The following is an 11865-nucleotide window of genomic DNA, read 5'->3' as shown; positions in this document are numbered from 1 at the left end:
TTCTGAAGGAACTTAAAGTTCCTATGGGAAGAGAAGACATAGACACATAAAAAATTAATTAACAATATAAGACAATATATAATTAAACATCAAATTGGCAAAACAATATAGGACTTGAAAGGAGGGAGAGAACACTTGGGCTGGAGTGGTCAGGGTAAATTTGCTACTCTTGGAACTTGAACGAATAGGTAGAATTTGGGGGAGGAGAAAGCAAAATTAAATTAGGAAAAAGGGAGGCAAAGTCAGGGAGATGGGAATAGTGAGATATACCATGAATAGTGAGACATGCTCATCGAGTAGAGTAGCCTGGATAGTTGGTAATGACAGATACGGCTGGAAAGATGGGGTGAGGCCTATTTGAGGTAGGCCTTGAATGACAGGTAAAGAACGTGGACTTTACTGTTTTTCAAAGAGTGGCCTTAAGAACAGCTGGGGTATTGTTAAAATGTAGAGTCTTTGGTTCCATGGCAGACCTACTAAATCTAAATATCTGGTGGCTGTGGCCCAGCAATCTGCACTTTAAAACAAACTTCTCCAGATCATCCTGATTCAAGTTTGAGAACCATTGCTCTAGGCCAGGGGTCAACAAATTAAGTGGCTAGATAGTCAATATTTTAGGCTTTTGCAAACTATTAAGGTCACTATTGCATAAACATGCAATTTTTTTCCTTTATAACCCTTTTAAAATGGAAAAAAAAACACTCTTAACCATTCTTAGATCATTGGCCATACAAAAATAAGCCACGGGTCAAATGTTGCCCCTTGTTATAGGCAATAGGAGCCTTTGAAGGTTTTTGAGCAAGGCTGTGTTTTGTACTCACTGAATATGCAGATATTCAACAAGCATGGTTCTCGAAGTGGTATGTTGGTTGTTTTAATCCTCCTCTCTTCTGTTACCTTTAATTTTCTCTCATTGTTCCATGGTAGCCTCCATGCATGTAAAGCTCCCTGGGGAGGTTCTCCCCACAGTTTCTTCCTTCCTTTTTTGTTTTGGAAGCAGAGCTGACTTGAATCTCAGACACATATTATTCTTTTCCTCCTTATGCCTTGATCATGTTATTAATAGTTTGTCTCAAAAAAAAAAAAAAATCCCTGGAGAAGCAGCAATCACTGATTTGGGGGAGGGGAAGGGATATCCTTAACTAATAATTTACTGGATAAGTTCCTAGATGAATGGAAATACTAGGCGTCACAGACAGGATTTCTCAAAGAAACAGAATATGGCAACTGTCACCAGAGCTCTACATTCTAGATGGAAAATACATAGGAGGGTTGGATAAGTCCTTTCAGCGGAGTCTTCTAAGAGGGGGGGGGGATTAATGAGTTAAGGCAAACTGTTAAGAGATTCTGCTATTAAAAATTAGGGGAGATGTCCTGGGATTGTGCAGGACTAAATATTTTAGTAACACAAAGAAAATGGCACAGATTCTGATCACTACATGGGTTGGTAGCTTATTGATGAAAAATTCAGAATGTTAGCCCATCATACATCCATTTTATCTTGAGAGAAGCATCAGTGAGAAGAGATAAGGCTGTCATCCCTAACCACAGATTTTGCTTAGAATCAATGGAAACAGCCTGAGGGAGGGTACTGAGCACAGGAGTAAACACTAGGTAAAAGTTCCACTTAACATTCTCTACTATAGAGCTTCGCTATAGGAGGAGAAAAGAGGAAATTATAGGAGCCTGGCTTGGGCAGCAAAGCAGAAATTGCATCAGCTAGAGGAATCTCTATACTACCTACTTTAGAATTCTCAATTAGGAAAATTTCAATTGCAACAGACATTTCTCCTTTTACCAGTTGCCTAGAAGCAGCTTAACTGATAAAAACCTGCTGTCCTAGCAGCAAAGCATCTTTGAAACTGAAGGGCTTACCATCTCCATGGTGCAGATCCAAATCCACATAGAGAACACGGTCAAATTTCCGTCGCAATCGTAATATTCCCAGGACAGCATCATTGAGATAACAAAAACCAGATGCTTCATCTCTGCAAGAAAACAAGTTGCTACAGCCAACAGCCAAAAAGCAATCCAAGGGTGTCTTTACGGCCAAGGATCTAACCCTTTAGATCTAGTCTTTTAAAATTTCCCCTTCCTTTAAGAAAAATAAAAATCTACCTACAAAGATTATGCAGTAAATGGCTCAGAATGATCAGGGAATGGAGTGTTTTGGTAAAGAAAATATTCAGGTAAACTGGTAACATTTTCCATGCAGGGTCCCAGGTTTTCAAAGCATTGGAACATTGTAACTATATTGAACAAGACAGAACCTTTCTCTGAGGATTTCAGAATCACTTCAAAGAAATTTGTAGTACCCTGGGTCATCAAAATGAACACTGATTAACACAGTATACTTAAGAAGGCTAGATTCTAGAAGGGGCCTTTTCAGACAATCTTGCTCAGCCAGATGGAGAAGATGTTGGAGACTGGATTCTCTGTACTGACTCTAAGACATAACTTAGAAGTTTTTTTTTTTTGAGTAAGTCTTGGCACTTGTTGCTCATAAAAGCTGAGTGTCAAATGTACAAATGCACAACCTCCTGGGCAGTACGTGTGCCTTTCTGTAAATGTAATTATTACAATGAAGGGTAAAGTAGTCTTTTCTAAAGTTATTTTGTTTCCTTCAGTAGAATTGTCTTCATGGACTTCACTAGTGTTCTCTAACTTTGTTGCTGTTGGTGATACCACATCACTGGAACCTCTTGGTCAATGTTAACCTGCTCTTTTATTACACTTTCATTAAATCTTGCTGATTAGATGTAATAGAACATTCTTTATCATCAAGAATGCATTATAATTTATTTTTAAGGCCTCATCCTAAATGCTTCATTTCTTTTGCTTCCACAGACCTTTCAAATATCCAACCCATTTTTTCTAAATTCTCCCTGAAGTTTTATTAATATGTGAAATAGAATTCTAGGCATAAGCAACAGTTAAAATGGTATCTTTGCTACCATGAGACTGTGAGGTCTTTCAAGTGCCTACACAATATATAAGCTTCTTCATGAAATCGCTTCCATAATAACATCTCATATTCTAAACAATGCCCTGGTTCACAGGCTGAACCAATGAGACAGGTATATTGGCAATCAGGAAGTTGGCAAAAATACCTCTAGATACTGATTTTGCTGCATGAAGGTGAACTCAGCAATCATCTAGCCAAAGAATAGCTTGGCTTTAGGTATACAACCAGGAAGAAAACAATTAAACAAAATGATTTGATCATTTATGAATTCTCTGTAAATAACTAAATATGTGACTTTGAAAGTTCTTGGAGGTGAATGTTATATTCCAATTATGAAAAGCTTACATTTTATAAGTCTACTGCCTTAGCACATCAAAAAAAAAAGAGATAATCTGTGCTCCTACTAAACATCAATAACTTTTGGGTAGATGGGACAGAACACTAAGTGCTAGGCAAAAAGAGGAGGATGATGGGGAGGAGGAATACAAATCAATACAAGGCATACTTCCTTCCCTCAGAGAACCTACAATTAAGTTAGGGAGACAAGTCATAAGCACAGAAAAACAAAAGCCAAAACCCAATCATCTAAACAAAAAAAGCGACTGGAAATAATATGGCATACAAAGGAGAATACAGAGAAATTCTATAGACAAAATTGATAAAGTAGACTCATCTCATTGACAGTACTAAACTTTATCTGAGCCCTGTGCTTCTGGAAAGCACTGATGGTTAAGAAACCCTCCTCCCTTTTGTGTTCCAAGAAACAGTGAACTGCAAAGTACCACGTTATCCTGACATATTCCTTGTGTGAATGTCTAACACTTTCCTACTTCTGGATGGTATCACCAAATGAGATTATAAAATTTCTTAAAGGATCTCTATTCTCATTGGCTTATAGAAATAATAAGTGTTTAGATAAATAGAATATTCTTAAAATTCCCAGAAAATAAAGGAAATGAATTTTCAAGACTTTCAATGTGCTAAAAAAATGTATCCCTATAAAAACAAAGTCAAATGTTTTAAGAATTCAAGTTCACATAATTTAGGTAAATCTTTGGCAAATAAGACTAATTTAGCAATTTTGGTTTACTAAAACTAGCTATGTATTTTCTGATTTATCAGTGTTAGGTATAATACACAGGTAGATTTTTATTCTACTTGGGCATGTTCTTCCTAAACATATATAGATTTACTGATTGAGTAAGCTAATATTACTCTATTAAATGCTTAAGATTATGAAAAATGAAAATTTGTTTAACCAAGTTGAATCATTATTCTGACAAACTTTATTTCCACAGTAATTATGTTTTATAATATATCAGCTTGAAGATAATTTATAAGATCTTTAGGTAACTAAAAAATTTGGGCTGATACTAAAGCAGATTAATTAATGAATATTCATTAGCTACCTAGACCATTCCCCAGTAAGAGAATGCTGAAACATTAATTACCATGTATAATTTTGGGTTGATGTGCTTGTGCTTATTTTTACATGTTACAAACAGGATATATGTATATGTGTGTGTGTGTATATATATTTGGGTCTATTAATGAACATGTTCTTTTTTGCCACTTAGGGAAGTTGTACTATAAAGAATATGTATGGATATAGAAAACTGTAGAGAATTCATAGAGAGGGAAATTTATTTGTTGAGGTTAAAGCTGGCTAAGGTTTGATGAGTTTATTTATAAAAGTTACAAAAAGAACTTTAGTATCAAATATATTGATGCAAAACTAGAATTTGGTTTTCTCACTGTTAAAATGACAAAAGTTTTTTGGATTATTGGTTTGTCCTTAATAGCAGGTTGTAAATGTTTTGCTTTACCTTCTGAATAATCTTCCCTAATAACAAAGATTCTGTAATCTTTGTAATCTTCTATGGTTTATATTGACTTTATTATGTCCTTGATTATTTAAGAAAGCAAAGTCTTCCTGCTTAGGAAAGAGCTAAGGATTTTTACAATCATGTTACTTCCTATGTTTACTTTTAAAATCTTTTTATTGTCACTTTGGTAAAATAGAGAGCCAAGCATTATTTTTCAATGATTCGTGGTCCTGTCTTAATCATGTCCCAGAAGGCCCATGGATAATCACAAAGGATTTGATCTTTCACCTTGTAAAAAGAGAAGTGCTAAAAATAATTAGGTTTATTTGATATGTTACTATTGATGAGTTACATGGGAAGAATTGTCAAATCAGAAGAGATGCCTTTTCTAGCTTAAATTGGTATAGGTAAAATGTTACTTATTATTATTTTTTTTAAAGATGGAGTCTCACTATGTTGCCCAGGCTGGTCTTTTTTTTTTTTTTTTCCCCAGGCTGGTCTTGAACTTGTAGCCTCAAGCAATCCTCCTGCCTTATCCTCCCAAGTAGCTGGGATTACAGGTGTGAGCCGCTATGCCTGGCTGTATAGGTAAAATGTTATTAACATAGACATTTCAGGCCGGGCGCGGTGGCTCACGCCTGTAATCCTAGCACTCTGGGAGGCCAAGACGGGTGGATCGCTCGAGGTCAGGAGTTTGAGACCAGCCTGAGCAAGAGTGAGACCCCGTCTCTACTAAAAATAGAAAGAAATTATATGGACAACTAAAATAAGCCGGGCATGGTGGCGCATGCCTGTAGTTCCAGCTACTCGGGAGGCTGAGGCAGTAGGATCGCTTAAGCCCAGGAGTTTGAGGTTGCTGTGAGCTAGACTGACGCCACGGCACTCACTCTAGCCCAGGCAACAAAGCGAGACTCTGTTTCAAAAAAAAAAAAAAAAAAAGATAGACATTTCAGAAATTGTAAGCTGTATGGGAAGTTTCTACAAATTCATCAGTGCCCTCACTGACCAAGGATATCTTTCTATTTGTTGGAGTTCTGGTGTTGCTTTGCCAGATATTAGACAACTACAGTATAGTGTTTTCAGTCATAATTTTAGCTTTTTTTTTTTTTTTTTTTTTTGAGACAAGGTCTTGCTCTGCTGCCAAGACTGGAGTGCAGTGGCATCATCATAGCTGTACCCTCAAACTCCTGGGCTTAAGGGATCCTCCTGCCTCAGCCTCTAAGTAGCTGGGACTACAGCACACACCACCATGCCTGGCTAATTTTTTCTATTTTTTGTAGATACGGGGTCTCACTATATTGCTTAGGCTGGTCTCAAACTCCTGGGCTCAAGGGATCCTCCTGCCACGGCCTCCCAAAGTGCTGGGATTATAGGCATGAGCTACCATGCCAGGCCAATTTCAGGGTTTTTTTTGTAGTGTTAACTTGTTCTCAACTTTGTATTTTATTTTGAATCTACTAATAGCACCTTCCTAGTCATTAGTTTTCAATTGGGGATTCCCATCTCTTACCTGTGAAATTTTATTAATGTACAAATATTTAAGACCTATTCCAGATTGTTGAATCTCTGTACTTGATATTCTTGATATATTCTGGGTATATTCTAACAATATGCTTGGTATATTCATGGTATATTATGTCAGGATTATTATATATCTGAGTTATTTTTTCTCTATAAAAGATCATGTTCAGACATTTTTATAAATTAGATACAATACCTCCTCTTCTTTTAAAATAGGGTTAATCATTATGTTCATAGATATTTTGTCTAAAATTTTTTGGATTGACTTTTATCTTGTTTTGCATGCCACAGAAACAACTACATTTCCTTGTCAGTTGCAGTATTATTCTTATAATGAACTCTCATCAAGTTTTTCCCTTTTGAAAATGATCAGTAATAAGTTAACCACAGCTATTGTAAGTCTTTTATCATCTACAGCTAGAAAGCTTTTTATGTTTTATTCTGATGCTTCCCTGAAAGCATTTGCAATCAGCTACAAGCTAAAGGGCTTCATCTTAAACAAAGAAAAACTCTCTCAGAGCCATGTGGAAAATAACTATGCCTGGTACTTCTGTGTACAGGCTTATGATGAGATGGTTTAAACAACTTTGAGACTACACTAGTGAACTGAGTCAGGATTTTGAGAACTCCAGTTGAGAAGTAGGTGGGTTAATAAGACTGCTAACTCAAGGTTGAGTGGAACAAGAGCTAATTACATAGACCTGAATGAACTGATGAGGGATGATTGTGGGTTTTGTTTGGAATACTATTTTAATATTCTATTTTCTGGATACATAAGAAACCTGTAATATTTTCCATCTCTCTTTTCTCTTATACTATATATAACTCTTAACTGTTTAGTAGACCATGCTTTTGTAAACAGAAATGAACCATTTATAAATGATGTTATTCCCCCTGCCTGGGTTCTTCAGAAACTCTCGCTGAGTGTTCTTATTTTCATAGCAATATAATTATCTGCATAGGTTCAATAAAAATCTGTCTGTCTTCCTTGTGCATATGATTGGAAACATTGGTATGTAACCAAGGCCTTGCCTGGAATGTCATATTTGTGAATGATGCTCCTTGAATCAGATATGATCAGACACTTTTAAGGAACTAAGACTGACTTTATGGAGCCAATGCATACAAAGCTCTCTTGGGAAAACTACCTTAGGACCTGGCTTATAGGGTTCCCAGCCTTACAAGTGAATAAGGAAGGTTATTTCCTGGCAGGCCCTGGAAGCTTGGGATATTTTGGAGACCAAAAAAAGAGAACAATTCTCCCAAATGTATAGGTACTACAGGTAAAATCATCTTAGCTTGGCTTCCCAGCCTCAATAGACTTTTAAAATTCCAAACTGAGATTCCTTATGAAAACTTCCAGCAGAGCAAGCTTAAGGTCTATCTGGTAAATTGCCATTCTATGTAGATAATCAGGTTAAATCTAATGAGACCTAATTTTTATTTTAAAATATTTTTGATATAAAATTCATGTAACATTAATCATTTTAAAGTATACAATTCAGTGGCATTTAGTACATTCACAATATTGTGCAACTTTTACCTCAATCTAGTTCCAAAACATTTTCATCACCTCAAAAGAAAACCTCATGCTCATTAAGTAGTCACTTTCTATTTCCCTACCCTCAGCCTCTGACAACCACCAATCTGTGTTCTGTCTCTATGGATTTATTTATTTTGGATATTTCATATAAGTGGAATCATATATCATCTTTTATGTCTGGCTTCTTATGCTTAGTATAATGTTTTCAAAGTTCATCCCTGTTGTAGCATATATCGGTACTTCATTCTTTTTATGGCTGAATAATATTCCACCACACATATACATAAATACTCCTCCCCCCACATTTTCATGAACGGATATTTGTGTTGTTTTAACTTATGGCTATTGTGAATAGTGCTATTATGAACATTTGTGTACAAGTATTTGTTTGAGTACTTGTTTGTAATTATTTTGGAGACATATACTTATAAGAGGAATTATTAGGTAATATAGAATTCTATGTTTAACCATTGAGGAACAATCAAATTGTTTTCCATAGTGGCTGCACCATTTTACATTCCCATGAACCATGTACAAGGGTTCCAATTTCTCCATATCGTCACCAACACTTGTTATTTTTCAGTTATTTTTCTTGTTGTTAAATTCTAGCCATCCTAGTATGTATGAAGTAGTATCTCATTGTGGATTTGATTTGCATTTTTCTGATGACTAATGATGTGAAGCATCATTTCACATGCTTGCTGGCCATTTGTATATCTCCTCTGGAGAAATATCTATTCAAGTCCTTGGCCCATTTTTTTTTTTCAAGAGACAAAGTCTCGCTCTGTCACCCAGGCTAGAGTGCAGTGGTATGTTGATCATAGCTCACTGCAGCCTCAAACTCCGGGGCTCAAGGGATCCTTTTGTCTCAGCCTCCTGAATAGCTGGGACTACAGGTGCATGCCACCATGACCAGCTAGTTTCTTCTTATTTTTTGTGGAGACAAGGTCTCACTATGTTGCCCAGGCTGGTCTCGAACTCCTGGCCTCCAGTGAGCCTCCCACCTTGGGCTCTCAAGTGCTGGGATTACAGGCATGAGCCACTGCACCTGGCCTCTGCTAATTTTTTAATTGGGTATTTGTCTTTTTGCTGTTGAGTTGTAAGAGTTCTTCATATATTCTGCATACCAGACCCTTATCAGATATATGATTTACACATATTTTTCTCTCATTCTATAGGTTGTATTTTCACTTTGTTAATAATGTCCTTTGAAGAGCAAAAGCTTTTAATTTTGATGAACTCCAATTTATCTACTTTTTTCTTTTGTTGTTTGTGAAACCAGTGTTATTTTGAGTTCAGGAATAATTTTTCTTTGAGATTATTTTTGGTCAAAAACGGAGTGACTGTAGAGAGAAATTTTGTGTTTTAATGGAAAACTCTGCCTCATCTATAGCACATTATTCCAGAATATCAGGCTCTAGCCCTGTTCCTTGTCTTTGAGCTATTTTTTACCTTTTTAAATAAATTTCAGGTTACTGATGGGTATGCAGACTTTGTCTTGTCTAGTGGAGATAAAATTGGCTTCCGTTTTTTTCTATGGCAAACTAGTTTTGGTACCTACTTGTAAATCAAACTGGATTTATTTTTACCTTGCCCAATTATCAATATTTGCCAAATTTTCAGTTCTTCCAGGTTTATTCAATGTCTAGCTACTAATTTTCCCAATTGTTTTTCCTCCCACTTGACTCCAAGTCACTGAGAACTAAAATTTGACTGCTCAAATCCCTATTAGGACCTTAGGTTGTCTTGCAGCTTGCCCTGTTATCTAGGATCTGAAATAGCCCTGTAAACTAAAGCCCAATGACTTGATATAAACCTAGAAGAACACAGCACTGCAGCAGACCATATATGACTGGAATTCTCCCTCAACAAGCTACTGCCTAGACTACTATGGAAGTCTGTAGAAATGCTTGGATCATGCACATCTTTATATGAGAGGTAATTGTCGTACTCCATTTAGTGTTACTATAGCAAAATACTGGTGGCTGGGTAATTTATAAAGAAAGGTTTATTTGGCTCATGATTCTGGTGACTGGAAAGTACAAGATTGGGTAGTTGCATCTGGTGAGGGCCTCCCTCATACTGCTTCTACTCATGGAGGAAAGAAGAAGGGGAGTGAGTGAGCCTGCACAAAGAGATCACGTGGCAAGAAAGGAAGCAAGAGAGAGAAACTGAGGATTCCAGACTCTTTTTAACAACTAGTCTATTCCCATGAAAACAAGAACTCACTCACCCCTGTGGGAGGGCATTAATCTATTCATGGGAAATCCACCCTCATGACCCAAACATCTCCCACTAGGCCCTACCTCCTAGCACTGCCACATTGGCAATCAAATTTCAACATGAGTTTTGGCAGGGACAAACCACATCCAAACTATAGCAGTAACCAAGATGGTGAACAAAAAAGATCACCAAGGCACTCAGGGCTTAGCTCCATGAGTGGTGTTGCAAAATGTAATGATTTTCTTGGCCAGGCATGGTGGCTTATGCCTGTAATCCCAGCACTTTGGGAGGCTGAGGTAGGAGAATCACTTGAGGCCAAGATTTCAAGACCAGCCTAGGCAACATAGCAAGACCCCATCTCTCTAAAAAAAAAAATGAGCCAGGCATGGTGGTATGTGCCTGTAGTCCCAGCTACTTAGGAGGCTGAGGTCAAAAGATCCCTTGAGCTCAGGAATTCGAGGCTACAGTGAGAGCTGTGATCTGGGTGACAGAGTGAGACCCTGTCTCTAAAAAAAAAAAAAAAGTTTTCTTCCACTGATATCAGATGTCTTGGAATCCGTTATCCATTTTACTGGTTACCTTCAGGATTCAATTCTTGCCTCTTTACTATAACTTAACCTGTTGTATTAATATTTCTTTTTTCACTTTAACCATCCTTCTTTTAAGATGCCTGATCTCTAGGACCCTAAAGCAAATGACCTTTGCCACCACTCTGAACAGATCGTTCAACTTGTTTTACAGGAACACCACTAACAAGAGTCCTCGAGAGACTATTTGTTAGACCTCTGTTTCACCCCACTGAGGAGGTTTATGTTTGTCTCTGAGTTGCTCAGTGATGAATGATATTTGTCTAACAAAAGAGAGAAATGATAGTATTGAAGTTTATCTGAGTCCTGTGTACCCCAGAAAGAAGTGATGGTTAAGAAATTCCTCCCACCCTTTTGTTTTCCAGGAAAAGTCTAACCACAAGTTACTATCCTACCTTGGCACATTATTCCAAGATAAGACCCATCTCCATCCTTACTCATGACTCCCATAAGACTTGCAGATGATTCCCTTGTTTACCTGCCTCTATAAAACCCTAGGCCTCCTTCCTTTTCTTTGTACTGGTCCTCATTAATGAATGTTCTCCCTATTGCAATAGCTGAGTAAAATAATTTCCTTACTTGTCTGGTGCATTTTGTTTTTCACATCATCAACACAAATGTGTTCATGGAAGAGACTAGGTTCAGCAAGTATTTCTGAAAACATATTTCTGAAATGTGTCTGCAGCTTTGTGATTTGGCAATTGTTTTGTTTTTGTTATGTTTTGTTTATTTTACCAAATATATCTAGCTTCTTAAATGCCCTGGTGAAGTATAAAGCACAAAGTCAATCTTTAAAAAAAAAAAAGCGCAGGGCTCAGTCAACTACACCTGCTTATGTGCATTGCTGTTTTTAGGTCCATTAAAGGTCAGGGGCTCTTGGATTGCAACATTAAGACATTTATGTAAAATATCAGGTGGCTATCTCACCCAGGCAAAGCCAGATACACTGTTCAACAGCATAATTGTTACTGACAAAGATTTTGTGACAATCTTCTTTTTATCCCAGTTCTGGTATCAAAAGTTAGCATTAGGGTGTTCCAATGTTTTCTTATTTGAACGTTTCTAAGACTTGCTCAGATATCTATTTTCTCTTTCAGTGTTAGCATACCTCTTTATAATTCTTTATTTTCATTACAGCTATTTGGTATGATAGTATCATTTGGCTTTCCTCTGTTGTTGGCAAATAATAAAAAAAAATAG

General features: G+C 36.8%; 1 protein-coding gene across 3 annotated transcripts in view; it reads right to left on the bottom strand.

Annotated features, from left to right (window-relative positions):
- The window catches only part of HDAC8 (histone deacetylase 8), a 223321-nt gene that overhangs the window by 153272 nt on the left and 58184 nt on the right, over positions 1-11865 (bottom strand). For all 3 annotated transcript variants that reach the window (XM_069463047.1, XM_069463048.1, XM_069463049.1), the window contains one exon: positions 1876-1988. In XM_069463047.1, the coding sequence (XP_069319148.1) occupies positions 1876-1988 (113 nt within the window). The remainder of the gene's footprint in view (positions 1-1875; positions 1989-11865) is intronic.

The sequence above is a fragment of the Eulemur rufifrons genome, chromosome 30 (genome assembly GCF_041146395.1).
Source record: "Eulemur rufifrons isolate Redbay chromosome 30, OSU_ERuf_1, whole genome shotgun sequence".
Taxonomy (NCBI): Eukaryota; Metazoa; Chordata; class Mammalia; order Primates; family Lemuridae; genus Eulemur; species Eulemur rufifrons.
Note: the sequence above shows the minus strand (reverse complement) of the source record. Positions and strands in the feature narration are given on the sequence as shown.